Source organism: Phascolarctos cinereus, unplaced genomic scaffold (genome assembly GCF_003287225.1).
Source record: "Phascolarctos cinereus isolate Bilbo 61053 unplaced genomic scaffold, phaCin_HiC Scaffold_9;HRSCAF=440, whole genome shotgun sequence".
Classification (NCBI taxonomy): domain Eukaryota; kingdom Metazoa; phylum Chordata; class Mammalia; order Diprotodontia; family Phascolarctidae; genus Phascolarctos; species Phascolarctos cinereus.
The window spans coordinates 100,365,431-100,385,890 of record NW_027556402.1 but is presented as its reverse complement, the minus strand read 5'-3'; the positions used below and the strand labels follow the sequence as shown (position 1 = coordinate 100,385,890).

The 20,460-nt window shown below is 36.7% G+C and overlaps 1 protein-coding gene across 6 annotated transcripts in view; it reads left to right on the top strand.

Moving 5' to 3' along the window:
* Window positions 1-19,754, top strand: part of GUCY1B1 (guanylate cyclase 1 soluble subunit beta 1) — a 67,865-nt gene extending 48,111 nt beyond the window's left edge. For 2 of the 6 annotated variants that reach the window (XM_020994058.2, XM_078148952.1), the window contains exons 6-14: window positions 3,700-3,930; window positions 5,021-5,137; window positions 6,740-6,873; window positions 9,463-9,660; window positions 10,520-10,757; window positions 12,338-12,478; window positions 15,302-15,456; window positions 15,772-15,898; window positions 18,313-19,754. In XM_020994058.2, the coding sequence (XP_020849717.1) occupies window positions 3,700-3,930; window positions 5,021-5,137; window positions 6,740-6,873; window positions 9,463-9,660; window positions 10,520-10,757; window positions 12,338-12,478; window positions 15,302-15,456; window positions 15,772-15,898; window positions 18,313-18,336 (1,365 nt within the window). In that variant the 3' untranslated portion in view covers window positions 18,337-19,754. Of the gene's footprint in view, window positions 1-3,699; window positions 3,931-5,020; window positions 5,138-6,739; window positions 6,874-9,462; window positions 9,661-10,519; window positions 12,479-15,301; window positions 15,457-15,771; window positions 15,905-18,312 lie in introns of those variants that run through there. The other 4 variants (XM_078148950.1, XM_078148951.1, XR_013484189.1 and 1 more) reach the window with 4 other exon arrangements.
* Window positions 19,755-20,460: the final 706 nt, after the last annotated feature.

The window sequence follows — 20,460 nt, the reverse complement described above, 5'->3', positions numbered from 1 at the left end:
TGAGGCAGCTAGGTGGCGCAGTGGATAGAGCACTAGCCCTTAAGTCAGGAGGACCTGAGTTCAAATGTGGCCTCAGATACATAACACTTACTAGCTGTACGACCCTGGGCAAGTTACTTAACCTCAATTGCCAAAAAAAAAAAAAGGGAAAGGACTTGTCATAATTGGAACTATATAATTTTAATTCAATTCCAAATATAAAAATGTGAGTGAAAGTACCCAGCAATTATTTGTTAAAATACAAAATGTTGATTCCCATTAGTAATTGACTGTGCATCTTCCAATTTGACATAGCTTTGATTCTTGATCATCTGTGTGATGCCTGGCATGTAGTAACTGTTTAATAATTGCTTGTTAACTGACTGTGATAATGGAGGGAAATAGAGGTGTGGCTAATGTAAATCTTTAGATGATCCAAAGAATATTGATGTAGGGCCCTCAGGCTCTTTCTTGTTGAACTCTGATTCCTTTATTCCCCACCTTAGGCACTGAGCCTCTTGTTTCTTCCCATCTCCTAAAACCGAATGGTCCCTTGGACTCTGCTCCAGCTAACCCTGATTTCTTCTCCCCCTTTTCTATTTATCACTTGTGTCTACCTACTTTGGACCACCATCAATGCATTTTCTATGGTGGACTTATAATGGGTCAGAGAATACACAAATTTAGAAACGACAGTGCAAGACCATTAGAACTGAGAAACACTATGGCGTGGGAAAGAATACTGGGTTTGGAATATAATGGCTTGGTTCAAATCTTGGCTCTTTTATTTACTACCATTATGATTTGGGGAAAATCACTTCACTCCTCTGGGCCACGTTTTTGTCTTCTGTAAAATGAGAGAATTGGACTAGATGACGTCTATGGCGTCTTCCAACTTTATATCCAAGGTACTATTAAAGAAAAGCTCATTGTCAGCCATTCTGGAAGGCACTTGGTGGTTTGATTTGCAGCATACGCTCCATCCAGATGATTACATAATCAAATAGTTAACTGGCTACCTAACTTCACTTCTTATCTCCAACCAAGGCACGTGGGGAAATGCACCCAGAAAAAGAGAACAATTCTCATTATATCACAATCCAAATTCAACCCACTGCATAGATCACTCCAGTCCACACCAGATCCTCTTGCCTTTATGTAACCCTCAGAAAATGACAGTGGACTAACAGTATCGTAGCCCGAGTGAGATTTCACATCTAGGCTTTGGAAGAACGATGAGAGCTATTTTTACCCCAAGTTAAATCTAATTTTAAAATTATTTCCTTGTTTATTATTCTGACTTTTCAATGACCTAAACTGAATAGGCACAGGTGCTTGCCAACCACAGCAAGATGGGGGGGGGGCGGAATAACTTGAAATCTCTGAAAACTAGCAATTTATCAAGATTTGCATGGCTGTTGCTGTGGTGATTAGAGTCTCAGACAAGGGAGGATGACGTTAGAAGAATTCCACTTGATTACCAGTTTTGTCAGGGCAAATGCTGCTATCTTATTTATTACACATTTCACAGTATGTTTGTCTCCTAAAATATTTGTCAGATATTGGAATTTTGTACTATGAGCTTGGAATATAAAAAGGGCAGTGTCCATGGTAGAGTGCAAAGGACACAGGCTGTTGAGTCAGGAGACCTGGGTTCAAATGTCATCTGTGACACTCTCTGTGTGACAGTACTTGAGCCCCAGTTTTCTCATCTGTAAAATGAGGGGTTGGACTGTATGACCTCTGGAGTTGTTTCCAGTTCTATAATCCTGAGTCTCTGTAAATTTCCTCACCTGCTCATATCATGGTTATTGAGGGGCACTCACTTTTGTTGTTGAGTTATTTCAGTCATATCCAACTCTTCATGAGTTTATTTGGGGTTTTCTTTGGCAAAAGAGTGGTTTGCCATTTCCTTCTCTAACTCAATTTACAGATTAGGAAACAGAGGCAAACAGAATTAAGTGACTTTCCCAGAGTCACACAGCTAGTAAATGTCTGAGGCCAAATTTGAACTCAGGAAGATGAGTCTTCCTGACTCCAGGCCCAGAACTCTATGTACTATCTGCCTATTCATTTTGTTAAATTCACAAGATCACTATGCATCCTTCATATGTTTTAGTTGTGTTGGCCTGGCCATAGTCTGATTTTGGAAAACTTGCTTAACCTCTAGGTGTCTACTGCTTTAAGTGTGTAATAGGAATAAAGATACCCATTATTTGATTTTAGTCAATGTAAATAGTGCGATTCTTTTTCTAAATGGCATAGTACTGATGATATTGAGTCCCGGGATCAATACAGTGCATCTCAATGAGATCCTTGGACCCTCAAAAGAGAATAAGCCAACAATCCCATGGGAAAAAAAAAACAAACAAGAATATAAAAGGCTTGCCCAAGACTATAGCATGCATTTGAGTGGAAAGCCTACCAAGTATGTCTGTATGAGTATAAATACATGGCAGATAGATAATGAGCTGAATACAGAATTGAAAGGAGGAAGAGGATTTGGGAAATTTTACCAATCTCTCCTGGATTCCAAGCTGCTCTGTCATGGAAGCCTACATTTCAAGGCAGTATGCCCTTGGGTGTATACTATATGATTGTGAATCATAGAATATTACAATCTCAGAAGCAAAATTGTAGGTAAATTAAATGACGATAGGTGGCAGCATATTTCCAGAGATTTGAGAAGTACTGTAAGAGTCATTTTTAATGGCATAGAAGTCTGGAAAAGGAGATGGGCTGGTCATTTTGCTAAAGTAAGAAATACCAGTTGGACAGCCCAAGTCTTGCATATACTTCCTGAATTATTAAAAGAAAAGAATAAGGCCTCCAGCATGGAGTGAGTAGATTCTCTGTGGAGATTTTACAGAAGGGGAAAAAATGGACAAGAATTGCACAGGATAATAAGCATTGAAAACAGCAGAAGCTTATGAAGAAACACAAGCAAGCCAGTGAGTATGACCTACAAAACCATTTCATTCACTAGAATAAATAAATGAACCGAAATGAGATATTTCTAAAGCACTTTGCAAATCTTGAAGCACTATATAAATTAAATTACTATTATTATTATTTTTACTAGTTCTCATGCATTCAAGTAACATTCATTACATAAATACTGAGTCCAAAATATAACCAATATTCAGATCCTTGAATAATTAATAATACTCATTAGAGTTCTTGCCCAAAGTCTTATTTTTTCCATAACTTCAGAACAATAAAATTATATTGAGAAAGAAAATTTCCATTGTTTATTCCTCTATAATAGTAGATATTCATTATTAATCAAGAATTTTTAAAATAGGTAATAAATTTACATATTGTTATATCCTGAACAAAATATACATTCTTGTGCCTATACTGACCCTTTCAAGGAAATAAGGAATGTAGAAATAGTTTTCATTAAAGAGACCTAGACATAGTTCTTAATGTAATTTTTTCTCAAAATTGCAATTTCATTTTAAGTGGTTATTTTGCCTTCTCATTAATGGTCAATAGAAGGAAAAGCAAATATCTGTTTGAGTTTGAACATTTTTTCCTTGTTTCAAGTATGTTGAACTTGTACATCTATATAAGCATTTTAATTCATATGGAAAATCTTGTTGTTCCCATCATCCTTATGTTCTAGAAGATATTATGAGTATTTTAACTATGCCAGTGAAAAGCAAGTTACTAGTGCTATGCATCTATTATCTTTCTTCCTTATTTTTTTTTGAGCAGGTTATTCAGCAAAGAAATGAAGACTGTGACCACACACAATTTTTAATTGAAGAAAAAGAATCTAAGGAAGAGGATTTTTATGAAGATCTTGACAGATTTGAAGAAAATGGTACCCAGGAATCCCGCATCAGCCCATATACTTTCTGCAAAGCTTTTCCTTTTCACATAATATTTGACAGGGATCTAGTAGTAACCCAGTGTGGAAATGCCATATACAGAGTGCTTCCCCAGGTAAAATTACATCACTCTGTCACAGTGCCATAGCATCTAAAAATCTAATGTTGTTTCCTTCTAACATTTCTGTGGTTAGGCAAATTTTGTGGTGCTTGACAGCATAAACCTTTTTTTTTTTGTATGACTTACGGATACATGAGGCATGTAATTTTGAAATACACAGTGCTATTTTCTCTTCTTAACTCCTCCCCCCTCCACACCTGTTTAATTTTTCCATTTGGATGAGCTATTAAGAAAATGAGGAATTGAAGCAAGTGTGGCTAATTTTAATTATTAGAGACAATGATCCTCCTATAACAAATCATTTTAGGATAGAAGCTTTAAAATAAAATCTAAGGACTTCCTAGAAGGAGATGAAGAATACTGAGGAGAGTAGCATGAAAGATACAGAAAGAGGAAAGTAAGGATTACACTGGATAGTGTAGAAACAGCAGCTTGCTGAATGCTTTCTTCGATATATCATTCTCTATTTTTTGAAGTTCTTTTTGCCCTGTAGATTCAGTTGCACTGGTAAAATCCTGCCCTATTCACTGTGAAATTATTTGTCATAATAGAATACCAAATTGCCCAATTTGGAGGACAACCAAAGTCAGCTTTAGTTTCAGATAGGAAGGTATGGTGGTTGTCCACTTTTGTTATTTTTATCACAGATCCAAGGATAATTAACACAGTCCAGAAAGCGATCATCTAAAATTTGATGAAATTTATTTTTTAACTTGTGTTAAAATCTAACTTAAAAATTATAAGCACTAACCCATCCCACCCCCTCAGCTTACTCATTAAATGGCCGAATTTCTCTTTTTAGATTCATTTTGAAGTAAATTGTATTTGAATAGAAATGATCCCAATTCCATTTGGTTCCAAACATTTGTCTCCATGGTTATCAAATTATTGTGATGGTTCAGAATCTGTCCCTAGTTGAGTTTTTTTTTCTTCTTCTAAATTTCAAGACAGTATAACTTATACTTAATAAAGTGATGAAGAACTAATATCACTATATTATACTGCCAGTTAAGTAATATAATGGTTTCTGATTATGTTTGTCTTACATTATTTGAGTACTGTTTTCTCTCCTCCTACATTTTAGCTTCAGCCTGGAAATTGCAGTCTATTATCTGTCTTCTCTCTGGTCCGTCCTCATATCGACATCAGTTTCCATGGGATTCTGTCACATATCAACACTGTATTTGTCTTGAGAAGCAAGGTAATCAAAATATCATTTCAGCTAAAATAAAAGAAGTGATAAATAACAACTGGAAAATTGTTGGGAGAGAAAAATAGAGGTCATTAGATGATAGGAAATGGATACAGTAGAGTTGTAAAAAACAATACCCAACAATAAAGTAATAAATTAGTATTGTTGGTCTATGAGATGGATACTAAGTCCAATTAACTAGAAACCTTCTCGACCCTCCAATAAACTTGGTTTATAAAAAATAAGTTCAATTGGAACTTTACCCTTTTGTAAAAGCTATTTTTTTTTTTTTAGTGAAGCAATTGAGGTTAAGTGACTTGCCCAGAGTCACACAGTTAGTAAGTGTCAAGTGTTTGGTCTGAGGTCAGATTTGAACTCAGGTCCTCCTGACTTCAGGGTCGGTGCTCTATCCGCTGCACCACCCTGCCTCCCAAAGCTATTTTTCTTGACAGTGACTAGTGGTAGACAGGAAACTTGTTGGTGTGTGAGGTGTTATCATTCCCTTCCTTCCTTCTCTTCCCCTACCCCTAAGTGGAGTTTAAGCTCCTAGATGGCTAACATTCTTTTTTGCTTTGGTATCTCCGTTGTCTAGCACAATGCCTTGCATGTAGTGGTTGGTAAATAAATGTTTGTCTGTAAGATTATATGATCATAGATATTAGAAATAGAAGAGAACTCAAAGTTAGCCTAATCTAGTCTAAATTCTCTTTTTGTAGATAAGGAAATTAAAGCCCAGAGAGGTTGAATTGAATTGAATTTTGCCTTAGCATTCTGGATTTGCTTTTATAAAACCAACCACCCTATAATTTCCCTAACTGGATTCTTGTTATCAATTTCTTTTGGGGGAAAAGGGGGAAAAAGTACTGGAGCTTCCAATGTGTTCATAAGATACAATATAGCTCTAAGTTTCTCTTCCCAGAAGGAGTTTAGTTTTCTAAAATACCTACCCTGTTCTACTGCACACTTACATTCTTTTTCCCTTCTTCGGTATACCTACAAATGTACTGATACATGGCCATTCGTTATGAATTTGAGGTTTACGGGCATGTAGCCCCTAAAAGAGGCGTAACTAAGAAGGAGCTAGAATTGAAGGATATACTTAAGTTTTCTATAGTATACTTTATTCTATCTCCACTACCCAAAATATTTCCTCAGAGGCCTTTATCTGTGTATACTTAAGGCATGTACAGCTGGTCCCATTTCTGCCTTCCAGTATGAAGTGAGGAAGGTTACTGGCTTACTCTATGGTACAGCTTGGCATGAATCTGTTTAAACTAAAGAATGACAGTTCAAATGGAGGGCAGCGAGATTACAGAGCTATATTATCTTGCAGGCATGAAAGAGAAAGTTAACCAAATCACCTTCAAATTTTGTCGAGTAGCACTATAGTTAGTCAAATGCAAAAATTTTTTAAATGTAAAAGCAAAATTAAAAACAAAAAAAGCAGACCTCAACACCCCTCACCTAACTGAGGCTCTTCTAACCATTGTACGTTTCTGTAAGAAATACTCTATTTTGGATCTTCCAAAAGGATAGCTAAATATGGGTGCCCTGGGGAGAAAGAGAGAATCTCACTAATGTGCAATAACAGCCATGGTTTGTTTACTTCAGGAAGGATTATTGGATGTGGAGAAGCTGGAGTGTGAAGATGAGCTGACTGGGACTGAGATCGGTTGCTTACGCCTTAAGGGGCAAATGATATACTTACCTGAAGCAGAGAGCATTCTTTTCCTGTGTTCTCCAAGGTATTACAACAGATAATTGTCCTTCAGGTGCCTGAAGCAATATTGGACGCCCCTTCTTTTGCCTAGTTCAATACAATTTAATTAGCATGTGTTCTCATGTTCTGAATTACTATTAAATATTGATGACTGTTTAAAGGTAGTGCCATATACTTAGAATTATGTTATTTGATGTCTAAATATACTGAACTAAAGAGAAGTCATTTTAAATATGTTTTATTTTCCACATCTTAATAATTACACAAAGGAACTTAAGTGTTTTTAGATTTATGAAAAACTTAATCCAAAGCTCAGTGATAGAGCCATCAAGAAAGCTGACTTGGGGGCAGGTAGGTAGCACAGTAGATAGAGCTCTAGCCTTGGAGTCAGGAAGAACTGAATTCAAATCCGGCCTCAGATAACTTGACACTTACTAGCTGTGTGACCCTGGGCAAGTCACTTAACCCAGATTACCTCACCAAAAAAATAAAATAAAGCATTGAGAAGGAAATGAGAGGTTAAAAAAAATAGAGGTAATTAGTATAGATAGCTTTTGAGGTAGCTGTGGCTCAGTGGATAGAGTAGCAGCCCTGGAGTCAGGAGGACCGAGTTTAAATCTGGCCTTGGATACTTACTAGCTGTGTGACCCTGAGCAAGTCACTTAATCCCAATTGCCTTTTAAAAAATTGGGGGGGGCACAGTGGGTAGCACTCCAGCCTTGGAGTCCGGAGGATGTGAGTTCAAATCCAGTCTCAGACACCAGACACGTACTAGCTATGTGACCCTGGGCAAGTCACTTAACCCTGATTGCCTCACCAAAAAAAAAGAAAGCTGACTTGTAGAAAAGTAAGGCCAAAAAACAATCATAGTTCTTGTGTTATAATTATACATACACACATCTATATGTATATACAAATTCAAGGGACTTGAATGTCTAATGGGTACAGACTTCTTGCTGTGAACATGTTAGTATATTTTCCTATTATTGTTGGTTAGTCATTTTTCAATCATACCCAAGCCTAGAACTCTATCCATAATGCCACTTAGCAGCTCATTACCTTATCTAGGCCTGTTTTAATAAACAGTGTTTCAGAAAACAAATAGTTTTAAATTTTTTTAGAAGTTCAGTACCTAATACAGCATTTAAATTTCCATAGAGTTGAAATTCAGGTAAAAGCAGTTTGTTTGGGGTATGTATTTGTGATGCATTTAGTTTTTTTATAAATATCAGTGGGACAACAAAGATAGACCAGTTAAGTGGCACTTAATCCTCTTTGCCTCAGTTTCCTTATCTGTAAAATGAGCTGGAGAAGGAAATGGACAAACTACTCCAGTATATTTGCCCAAAAACCCCAAATAGGGTCACAAAGAGTTGGACACAACTGAAGACAACGAAGTTATTTTAGAGTTTGCTTTCTTAGTTAATATGGAAGGAATCTGTGAAACTGTTCTAATAAAAATAAAGAATATCTAAGGATATTTATTTATATTTTCTCTTGCTTTTTGCCGTTGAGTTCTCTGGGGGATGCTTTATATAGATGTAACAATTTGTGTAGTAAAAAAAATATGCAACTTAATGTACAACAATACTTAAATAATATTTTGAGGGCAGTGCGTTAAAGACAAAATTTTAAAGTGACCTTGGGCTGATAAAATATTTTTTTAGATGAGATTCCTTACAATTTCATAGTAAACTAAATATGGTAATTTATATAATATACTCCTTTAAATTATTTTTTAATTATTATAAACTTGAAGATATCAAACATGGACATTTCCCTATACAAAGAACAGAAGAAACAGGACTTAAGTGCCCTCATTTAACATAACTTTTGTTGTGTTTACAGAATAGGACAGTTCCTTTCTGCATTAGGTTTTCCCTAAAATGTACAGATCCTTTCTGAATTGGCTTCCTCATTTTTTGTCTATGCTCGTGGTGAAAACATATAGCAGATAATCAAAACTTCCAAAAAGTTGTGATACAGAAACATCGATTTGTAATTAAGGGCTAGCAAAGCTAATTACTTCCATTAAATTTTTCTAAACGGCCAACATATCTTTAGGGAAATTTGACCAAATAACAGAGAAATCTACTTTCTTTTTCACAAGGGCTCCTAAAATTCTATAGGGGCCAAGGATGCTTCTATATTTTGAATCCCAAAGCCATAATGTTTTGAAAATGAAAATACATGAAAATAAAATAGAGCACTCCCCAAAATGTGACAGAACTTTGGTTTTTTAAATTACTGTAAGAAATACTTTCCTAGCTTATTTTGTTTGCTACTGTACCAATCCTTGGAGTAAATGTCTGTTTCTAATGTAATGTCACAGTTGAAATAAAGCATACTTAAATTAAGCACACATATGAAAATTCTCATCCCACACTCAAACAGACTATTCTTTAATAAGTCTGAGGCACCCTTTGAGTTGGAAGCTCAGGCAAAATGGCCTTTTAGCATTTAGCAGAGCACCTTACACAGAGTAGATACTTAGTAATCTTTATTTGCTTGGATTGGCAGTGACCTTCGATATCCTCCTTCCGCCAAGTCTCACTGGTGTTAATTCTACTTGGATGATTTGGGGCAAATCTGCAATGCTTTCTTTTTCTAACAGTGTGATGAATCTGGATGACCTAACGAGGAGAGGTCTCTATCTGAGTGACATCCCCTTGCATGATGCCACCCGTGATCTCGTTCTTTTGGGAGAGCAGTTCCGAGAGGAATATAAGCTGACGCAAGAACTGGAAATCCTCACAGACAGACTGCAGCTCACTCTGAGAGCACTAGAAGATGAAAAGAAAAAGACAGACACGTAAGAAAGAGCCCAGGTTTTATATAAATGGGGGCAAGCATAACTACAGTGCATTGTTAGCATTCTGTAATAGAATTTGACTGTCGACTTGAGAAGAAGTGTCTCTCAAAATGAGATGAAACTTTCCAGTTTTCATTTGCAAAGTTAGAGCATATGTGGAATAATGCTCAAGAAGATGTCTTTTTTTGTGAATGCTTACATTTTCAAAGTATATACATTTGTTTAGAATGTGTTAAAAGGACTTTAGTTGGCAAAAACATCAGCCTGAAGATTGGTTCCAGATTGGTTCATCAGTTTCTGTTATCCTGTCCAAACTTCCTCACAGATGTACTTTCCTATTCTACACTTGCATAGTCTCTGCAAACAAAATAGCATCTCCTCCAAATGATACCCATCCCATTATTTCAACCAGCTTCTTCCATGAAGAGAAGTATAACTGGGGAGAGTAGTGTCTTTGGTGTCACTGAAATTTTAATAGTTTTTCAAGTCATGGTTACAAGAGGGTTTGGGGTTTTGGGGGGGGGGGTTTGTTTTGTTTTGGTTGGTTTTTTTCCCCTCTTTCTTTTGTATTATAGCATCACAGTAGAGGGCACCAAAGGAGCTGTGACCATTTGTCAGTTCTACCATTCATTGTGTGGTCAAGTATAGTCAGATGACCAAATCTGTACATTTTTCTTTTCCTTCACCTAAAAAGGTATATCAGATAACTATGTAAGGCACTTTTTAATGGTCTTGTAAGAGAGTCAAACTTTAAAGGGTCTTTGATCAGACAGGCTGCAGAAATGCCAAACATAGCATTGGTATAGTTGTAAGGTTTCTCCAGTTCTCATTCACAATCTGACTCTATTTCTTTATACAGGTTATTGTATTCTGTCCTTCCCCCATCAGTTGCTAATGAGCTGAGACATAAACGCCCAGTACCTGCCAAGAGGTATGACAATGTCACTATCCTATTCAGTGGGATTGTGGGATTCAATGCCTTCTGCAGTAAACATGCATCTGGAGAAGGGGCCATGAAGATCGTCAATCTTCTAAATGACCTCTACACCAGATTTGATATACTGACTGATTCACGGAAAAATCCATTTGTCTATAAGGTGAGTTGTCATTTCATATTTTAGATGTGGAGGAGCCTTTACTCCATGAAATGACTCATCATCACAAATTCATGACTGTAGCTGAGGAGACATGGAGTAAGCCACTTTTTATTCAGCATTTAGCATTTGCCCAAATATTTACTTCATGTTATGAAACTTTCCCTTCCTTGTATCCAAACTGAATGTTTTGGAAAGCAGTGTGACTTTGTTGACAGCGTTATGATTTCCTTTAGAGGAATGTGATTTCACTGAGAGCATTATGATTTCATTGAGAGCAGTGTGATTTCAGTGAAAACAGGGTGAATAATCCACTGAATGATTTCCTTAGTTGAAATGAAATGTTCAGCTGCTCACTCACACTTAGGGTTACAGAGCTGTGCCAGGTGTTGATTACATTTGGAATAAACACAGCATACATTCTGGAGAATTCACAAAGGCATTTTTACTTAGCTTTTCTCACAAAAAGAGCCCCAGAGCTGGGGAGGGGTGATAGAAGGCTCACATTTGCCTTCAGATAACATCAGCTTGAGCATAAATATTTATAATGTATTCTGTACTCTATCACAACTGGAAACAAATATAATGTTGGAAAAAATTAAGTCAGCCAAATCTTTCTCCATGAAGTCAGGAAAGTTAACCAAATCATCCCCAGACCTTTGGTGTAATGTAAGCTCTTCAAAGACTATTTATTTTACATGATTTCTTTGGGTTTACAAAGCTCAGCACCTGGTGGCCACTTCATAAAAAAAAAGATTAATGACAGTGATAAATCATATACTAAGCTTCTATTCAGTGACTAACATGCCCTCATTCTCACCCTGTGATTCTCTTCTCTTGATTTAGGAAAGAGTACATTGACAGTGGATTTTGCTGCTTTTCTGCAGAGAATTAGCAGAGTGGTTTTTCAAAATTGTTTTCCACTTTTGTTCATCGTCATTTCCCAATATTATTCCATTCCATCCTAATAGACTTCTGCTTGTAACAAAGAAAAATGCTTAAATAAAATCAACCAGCACAATAACCACATTTGCCATTGTATGCAACAATAAGTGTCCATAATCCCAACAGAGAATGAAGGGGCGATTCATTATCTGTCCTCTGGAACCAATGATTGGTGGTTTAATCTGAGATCATCTGACTATGGTTTGTTTGTTTTGACTTACATTATTGCAGTCATTTGGATATTGTTCTCCTGATTCTGCTTTTTTTGCTTTGCCTCAATTTATACAAGCCTTTGCAAGCTTCTCTGAATTCTTCTGAGAGTACAAAAACATTCCATGCTGAAGTTGATTCTGCCATTCCTCAATCAGTGGGCAACAGAGGGGTATTTCTTGAAGAAAATTAACATTGCCATAAGACCTGCCCATATCAACACCATAAATGATGCTTCCAATATGTGTGAATGTCATATTGTCACACCAAAGATTCAATCTATACTGTTTGACTCAAAATTTTCAACAAATTGAGGAACAGGAAAACTTTGAAGCTACTAGAGAGCTTGGTGGGTCGTTTATAGGCAGTGTAGACAACAGCAGTAGTCACTTTGTATGGTACCAATGGTGCACTGTGTTCTATAATAGGTGGAGACTGTCGGTGATAAGTATATGACTGTGAGTGGTTTACCAGAGCCTTGTATCCACCATGCCCGCTCCATTTGCCACCTGGCCCTTGACATGATGGAAATAGCTGGCCAGGTTCAAGTAGATGGAGAATCCGTGCAGGTTAGTAAATACTGAACAGAATTGACTGTTCTCCTATACAAGTATGCAATGGAATTTTGAGATTTGATTCACATTTTATGCATTTATCTAAGTAAGTGTAAGTAAAAATGCTACATAGTATAAAAGGCATAAAGTTCTAGAACCAACTCTCTTCCCTGAAGGTATGATGGATATTTTCTTGATTGTAATACGTATTCAACACTGTATTGAAGATCATATGCAGATTAGATGAGCCCTTTGTTGTTGCTGTGAGATGAGGTTGGATTTATTAATTAATTGCTGTGGGGAATTCTTGGTACAGAAACTTCTACCATAAATGCAGCTCAAAAGCATATCTCTAACTTACAGTCTTAGGCAGTTTCCTGATGCACTGAGACGTCTAGTGACCTCCCCATGGTCACCAAGCTCGTATGTATCAAAGGTAGCATTTGAGCCCAGCTCTTCTCTGTTTCAAAGCGGACTCTTTCCACACCACCATATTGTGCTGCCTCTTGGATGATCCCTTATACCTATCTCATTTTAGTCTAGAAATCCGATGATTGTTCTCATTGTCCTCATGATTGTCCTTAGCCAATATTACCTCGTCCCAATTTTCTCCGTACTTGTTAATTGCATTTTATCACTGAGATGGATTTAACTTTGCAAGTGTATGCCAATACCATATGAAACATGCCCTGGAATAAAAATAGTGTGACGGAGTAGGTAAATCATTTGGAGTTGGATTAAAAAATTTATGTTCGAATCCTGACTCTCATACGTTTTAGCTATGCAACCCTAGACAAGTCACTTAGCTTTTCTGAGTCTCAGTTTTCCCATTTGTAAAATGGGATGATAAGAATGCCTGCCTCACAGGGGATTGTGATGACTAAGTCAGGCAAGGGGTACATGTACTATTAGGCAAAGATGGGTTGAGATCTGCACCACTGGAAGGAATGCTCAGATTAATAAGATCACAGGTCCATTTATATATTGTTGTTTCATCATCATTATTATTATCTGATGCTGAGGATAAGGCTGTGTAGTTATCATTAGTTCTCTCACTGTCTATCTCTGAATGATGTGGAACAAATCAAGGCACTTCTGGATCTTAGTTTTCTCACCTGTACACTCTGGATGATAGAAGTTTTCAAGGCTTATTAATAATTCAGATGCTCTGGGGCAGCGAGATGGCACAAGTGGATTAGTGCACCAGCCCTGGATTCAGGAAGATCTGAGTTCAAATTTGGCCTCAGACACTTGACACTAGCTGTGTGACCCTGGGCAAGTCACTTCACCCCATTGCATTGCCAAAAAAAAAATTCAGATGCTCTTCACATAGCTGCCCTTTTCCAGGAAGGTCATGAGAATATTATGACCTCCAATTTACAGATGAGGAAACTTGTGCTAAATATGAATAAATGTCTTAGCTAGTAAGTGTTAGGCCCCATGACTCAAACTCAGAGCTACAGCCATGATCTTCCCTTCTTTCTTTAAAAAAATAAAAATAAAATGTGATTAACTTAAACAGTGAAGTGATGCATTGGATAGGGCACTGGTTCTGGAGTCAGGAAGACCTAAATTCAAATTCAGTCTCAGATACTAACTAGCTTTATGACCCTGGGCAAGTCGCTTGACTCTTGTGTGCATCAATTTCCTCATCAGTAAAATGAGAAGAGTAACAGTACCTACCTGACAGGGTTGTTGTGATGATCAAATGAGACAGTATTTGTAAAACAATTAGCACAGTGACCAGCATGGAGTAGTCACTATTTAAAAGTGGATTCCTTTCCCTTTCCCCATAAACTATCACAAACAAACACAAATACTTTAAGATTGAAAAAAGAACAAGAAATAGACATGGATAAGAAACTGAATTTCTACTGTGTGTAGTTTTTTAAACTTACATGTGTTTTATATATATATATATATATATATATATATATATATATATATATATATATATATATATATATATATATATATATATATATATATTTACATATACACACATATACATATATACACACGTGTGTGTGTTTGTATGTATGTGTGTGTATACACACATTATATATATACACATATACATACAGGTATATACACACATACACACACATCTTGTTGGGAAGCTAGGTGGTATAGTGGATAGAACACTGGGTTTGGAATCAGGAGCACCTGAGTTCAAATCTGGCCTCAGACACTTTCTAGCTGCATGAGCCTGGGCAAGTCACTTAACCCTGTTTTGCCTCAGTTTCCTCACCTGTAAAATGAGTTGGACAAGAAAATGACAAGCTACTCCAGTATCTTTGCCAAGAATACCCCAATTGGAATCATGAAGAGTCTGACACAGCTAACCAAACAACAATATATGTCATGTTATATCTAGTTTTGATAGATAAGAGAAAGGAAGAAAGAAAGAAAGAAAGAAAGAAAGAAAGAAAGAAAGAAAGAAAGAAAGAAAGAAAGAAAGAAAGAAAGAAAGAAAGAAAGAAAGAAAGAAAGAGAAAGGAACAAAGGAAGGAAGGAAGGAAGGAAGGAAGGAAGGAAGGAAGGAAGGAAGGAAGGAAGGAAGGAAGGAAGGAACCCACTATGAAAAAAATTGCCTCTCCAGTGTACCTTGCTTTGAATCTTCTTATATATTGTTCTAGAAAAAGATTCCCTTTGATCTAGGGAATTCTGAAATCTGCTTTCAGGGAAAGGATTTGCTCCAGCCAGTAACTACAGAATGAAAACATTTTTGAATCTTAGGTATAAGCATGTATGCTATGTAATCACCACATCAAATCCCGGGGCATTGGTGTCTCTGAGTTACTAACGTGATTAAAGGACCAGCCTTTATTTCTGCAGATAACGATAGGAATCCACACTGGAGAGGTAGTGACCGGGGTCATAGGCCAGAGGATGCCTCGCTACTGCCTTTTTGGGAACACTGTTAACCTTACAAGCCGGACAGAAACCACGGGAGAAAAGGGGAAGATCAATGTGTCTGAGTACACCTACAGGTAAAGAAAATTTCTTGTTGACGAGAATTAAAGAAAAACCAGCACTCTCCAAACTTGTTTCAAGTTCACTTAAGAAATGCAGGTTTTGCTATTAATTTTAGCATTCCTCTCATCAGGCACTGGCATCTGTCATGGTCTCTGATATTTATTTCTATTGAAGACTAACCTCATGATCATGGCAATGTCCAGGATGGCCAGAGCACCATAACCCTGAGTGATCTTCTGCAGTGACCTTTAATGTGTGCTGTGGCTGTTAGATGTCTGCCATATTTTCAGGAAAAACTGTGTGTGCATTTTATGCTCTTTCTATTCCAGATGTCTTATGACACCAGATAATTCAGACCCACAGTTTCATCTAGAGCACAGAGGACCCGTGTCCATGAAGGGCAAAAAGGAGCCAATGCAAGTTTGGTTTCTGTCCAGAAAAAGTACAGAGGGTGAGGTATGACTAAGAAAAGAGTAATGCTTTTTTTAAAATGGCATAATTATAAGGTTTAATCAAAGCTATCTATCTTTTTTTCTTTTTGGGGGGAAAAAAATTCCCAAAAATATTAACCATTAGTTAAGTAAAACAAGTAGGAAATTAATGTACAAGGCTAGCCTAATCAAGTGATACTTCCTGAAGGCTACCTTCTATGGCTAGTTGCTTTTGCCTAGCAATGAAAATCAAAGTTGAGAGCACCCACATTTTTAATATCTGCCCAATTCAATCTTGCTGCTTTCCTTTTGCTTCTGGACTGTGGTGGGAGACCTCTTGCCTCACCTGTGTGACGCTCCTCTAACACATTGATATTCCTTTTTCCTCCATGATGGGTTCGTGGAAACTAATCTGTTCCATAGACAGTATGAGAGTTCTCTTTATACCTAGCTGGCTTCCAAACCAGGGTCCAGGGCTGGGAGTGGGAGGTGAATTCTAGTTCACTTCAAGTGCCTTCTGGAAAGAGAAATGATTCCCACTTTGCTCCAGATTCTACAAGCTAGCCAGAATCTCTGATCTTGGAACACCTTACCATCTTAAAGTCCTAGAATACCGCAGTTGTCTCAGGCTCCAGGAATTTTCCAGAGCAGATAAAAGGCAGGTCTTATTGACCATAGCTCACATCCCAAGAGTAATCCTTAGAGCCCTGGGTTTCCAGAATAAGTCTACGCTTTATCAGTTGCTTGCTGATAAATGTTTAACAACCAACTCCCTGAAATATATACATATGCACATATATATAATGTACATAAAAATATAATATGTAACACGTATATACATATATAGATATGCAGGACAACCTTCAAAATTTAATCTACATTATTAATCTTTTTTCTATCACTTTATTAAATCCAGTCAATGAAACAGTAAATCAAGACTTGATTTATAAAATTTGCTAATTTTTGAGATGTAAATGTTCATACTGAAATTTTAACAATTGATTCTTTTGAGCCAATTTGATCTGGCTCCAGCATATTATTCCCAAGCTACTTATTTCATTGTCTGTATACCAATACCAACTAAGGCATCTACATGCCAAGCCTCTTGCTAACCAAAGAATGCTTTCAACAGCATATTTGATATTCTGTGTCCCCTTTGATGTATTAGCTTCTAACTGTGGGTTAAACTCTTTGATTATATTTCTTTTGTGTTTATGCCTTCTCTTCAAAAAAATGCTTTTAGTATTTAAGTCTAGGAGGGAATTGATGCCAAGTTTAAAAATATTTATCTACATACTGTTTTGTTCTTCTATTAATATAGCTGTGAGGTAAATATGCATGTTGGTTTTCTTCTGAAAAGAAGTAGATTTAGTGAATAGTGCTGGATTTGGAGTCAGGAAGATCTAGGTTTGAATCCTACTTTGGACACCTACTAGCTGTATGACTATGGCTCAGTATATTTAAACCTCAGTTTTCTCATATTTAAAACGAAGATACTAATATCTGTAGTAACCATCTCATAGGGCTTTATAAAGAAGGATTAAGTGAAAGCATAAAAAAATTTTTTGAAAACTTAAAAGCACTACATAAAATTAGCTATTATTTTTCTTAGGAAACAGCTAGATAGTTCAATGTATAAGGCTCTGGGCCTGGACTCAGGAAGACCTGAGTTCAAATCTGGCCTCAGACACTTACTACAGGTGTGACCCTGGGCAAGTCACTTAATCCCGAGTGCCTCAAAAAAAAAATACACTGGAGAAGGAAATAGCAAACCGCTGCAGTATCTTTGTCAAGAAAAGCCCATGGGCATCATGGTCCATGGGGTCACAAAGAGTCGGGAAAAACTGAACAATTATATTGCTTAAATTATTTCATATATCAGGCTAAGAAAGCTTGATCATGTGCACTTATCATGTTTTTCCATAAAAATACTAAATGATAATCAAAGATGTTAGTCACGACAGTTGTGCTGATAAGAAGCCAAACTGGTCAAGAGTTATGGGAGGCAGGATACTATGGTGGATAGACCACCAGATTTAGAGCCCAAGGATCTGGACCTAGATTCAGTTCTTTTTTTTTGTTCTGCCACTTACTGTGTGTCCTTAGGCAAATCAAGACCTCTCTTTTGGACTCAGTTTCCTCATTTGTTAAAATTAGAGGATTGGACTAGTCAACCTTTAAAGTCTTCCAGTTTTAAATATAACATGATATGCATTTGTTTTCCTTTTGCCTGAATCCTTCAGAGCTATGCATGTTCCTCATTCTTACCATCATACTTGGACACGTGAAATTTAAAAAATACACATACAAAATTACCTTCAGTCTTTACTATTGATATGAAGGAAAAAATATTAGAGGCTTGCTCCTACTTAAACTGAGTGTGAACAAATTTGTTTACCACTGTAAACTAAGGCTTTCTCTTTTTAATTTTACTTTAAGGAAACAAAGCAAGATGAGAGCTGAAGTGAGGGACCCGAAGAAAGACAGCAGATGGGGGTCATCTGTCCCTTGACACCAACCCAGCCCAGTAGCAGTGATTCTATGTGGCTATATATGTTGCTTCATCTCTTTCAATGACCCCATCCCTTGCCCATAGGTGTGTGTGTATGTGTATATACATACATATATATATATATATATATATATGTATGTATATATATATGTATATGTAAATGTATATGTAAATGTATATGTATATACACATACACGTATATATTTTTCTTCTATTTGCCTCAAGCCTCTCTAAGCTCATATTTCAGCTCTGCTTCAGAGATTGCCATGCTTTCGGTATGGGTATATTCTTAGCTCCTGCTCTGTGGATGATGTGAATGAATCTCTTTGTGTCCTAAACCTCATGAACTGCTGAATAGAATTTGGCAATATTATTGTCTGTGTACCAAAGTTGATCACTTCCATTTGGTGCTCTGCACATGTATTTTTCAGCAAGATCTATTACATGTCGCTCTTTGTCATGCCGGTGTTCATCACTGTAGAATCCATTCTACCACTGTCTGGATTTTAACTGGTAGAAGAAAATCACAGCACTGGCACCCTTTGGGCAGCAGGATTTAGGGACCAAGTTATAGAGTTGTTTTATTTGTGTAACAGATCTTTCCCATCTATGTCTTCAGAAAGCATTCATTTCCCAGAGTACGATTTAACATATTATGCTAAGAAAATAACAGCTCTATCAAAATATGGTACAATTTCCCTTTGTTGTACTAGAGAGGAAAACAAGAAACAAAATGTTTTCTATGATGAACAGGTACACCACCATCCCCATCATGTGGCAACTGCAATTCCATGTTTCCTTTACATTGCATCTCTCAGATTCCATTGTATCTGTCGGATTGAATATAGTTAATTATGGACAGCCCTAGTTTAGTGCTGTACAATTTTCCATTGAGTTTTTATCTTGGATTGGGCTGAATGTCTGGATGCTCTTGAAATATCCAAGAACAAAGTTGGAAACTTCCTGCTGGGACTTGGTGTTAGAGTCTATGCCTGATCTTGATACTTCTCAGAAATTAGTTTCTTTTGCTTTCTGTGGATGAATGTGATACTATTCAGAATTTGAGGTCCAGAATAATTAGCTCAATCCCTACGGAGGATGTGTTCCTCTTGGAAGAAAATGCTTGTATTCTTAATTCTCTCACTAATATTTTCTGAATATGTCTTTATAAAATAATACAGAACAGTACAGTGCAATTAATTTTGTGTAAAAAAAGTTTGTCTTTATATTTAGTATATTGTATCAACACATAAATATATGTATAAATGTTTCATGTTTATGTGTAAAAGAACCGGCAATAAATTATTTTTTCCACTGGTCTGGAGACAATGTATTTCAATAAAAAAATAAAGTTGAGTATGATTTGTGATTGATTGCAAGCTCTTTTACTGAAACACATTTACCCAAATGTTCATAAAGAATGAAATCTTCCAGAAACACAAAAGGATTGAACTTTTTTGCCACTACTGAACATTGTTAATTTTTTTTCAAAAAGGCTTTCTTAAATATTTTCATTTTGATCTTGTTGTTAACTGGCAAATGGGTAATTTTTTAATGAATACAAACTATATTCATCCTGAAAATAACCAATGGCAAGAGCTGAACACGAATGTTGGATATTATTGCCTTTTGAGGCAGGAACCAAAAGGAATAATGAACTTTAGTTTCCTTCTTCACATTCTGATGACTTCTTGTTGTTTATCCTTCTTACTTAAAGAGGACCAATGGCATCAGAGAGGTGATGTCCTGGGGGATCTAGGTGGCACAGTGGAGAGAGCACTAGCCCTAGAGTCAGGAGAACCTGCGTTCAAATCTGGTTTCAGACACTTGACACTTACTAATTGTGTGACCCTGGGCAACTCACTTAACCCCATTGCCTAGCAAAAAGCAAACAAACAAAAAAAAAACTTGAGGAAGGTGATGTCTTGACTTGCAAGTGAATTGGATTTAAGTGAGGAAGAGCTGTGCAAAGCCATAAGCCTCACTTTCTCCTCCAGTCTTCAGAGTCTACTAGTAAGACATAGGTGAGGATGATTGGAGATGGCCCAGGATGCAGTGGGAGACATTGGCCTTTT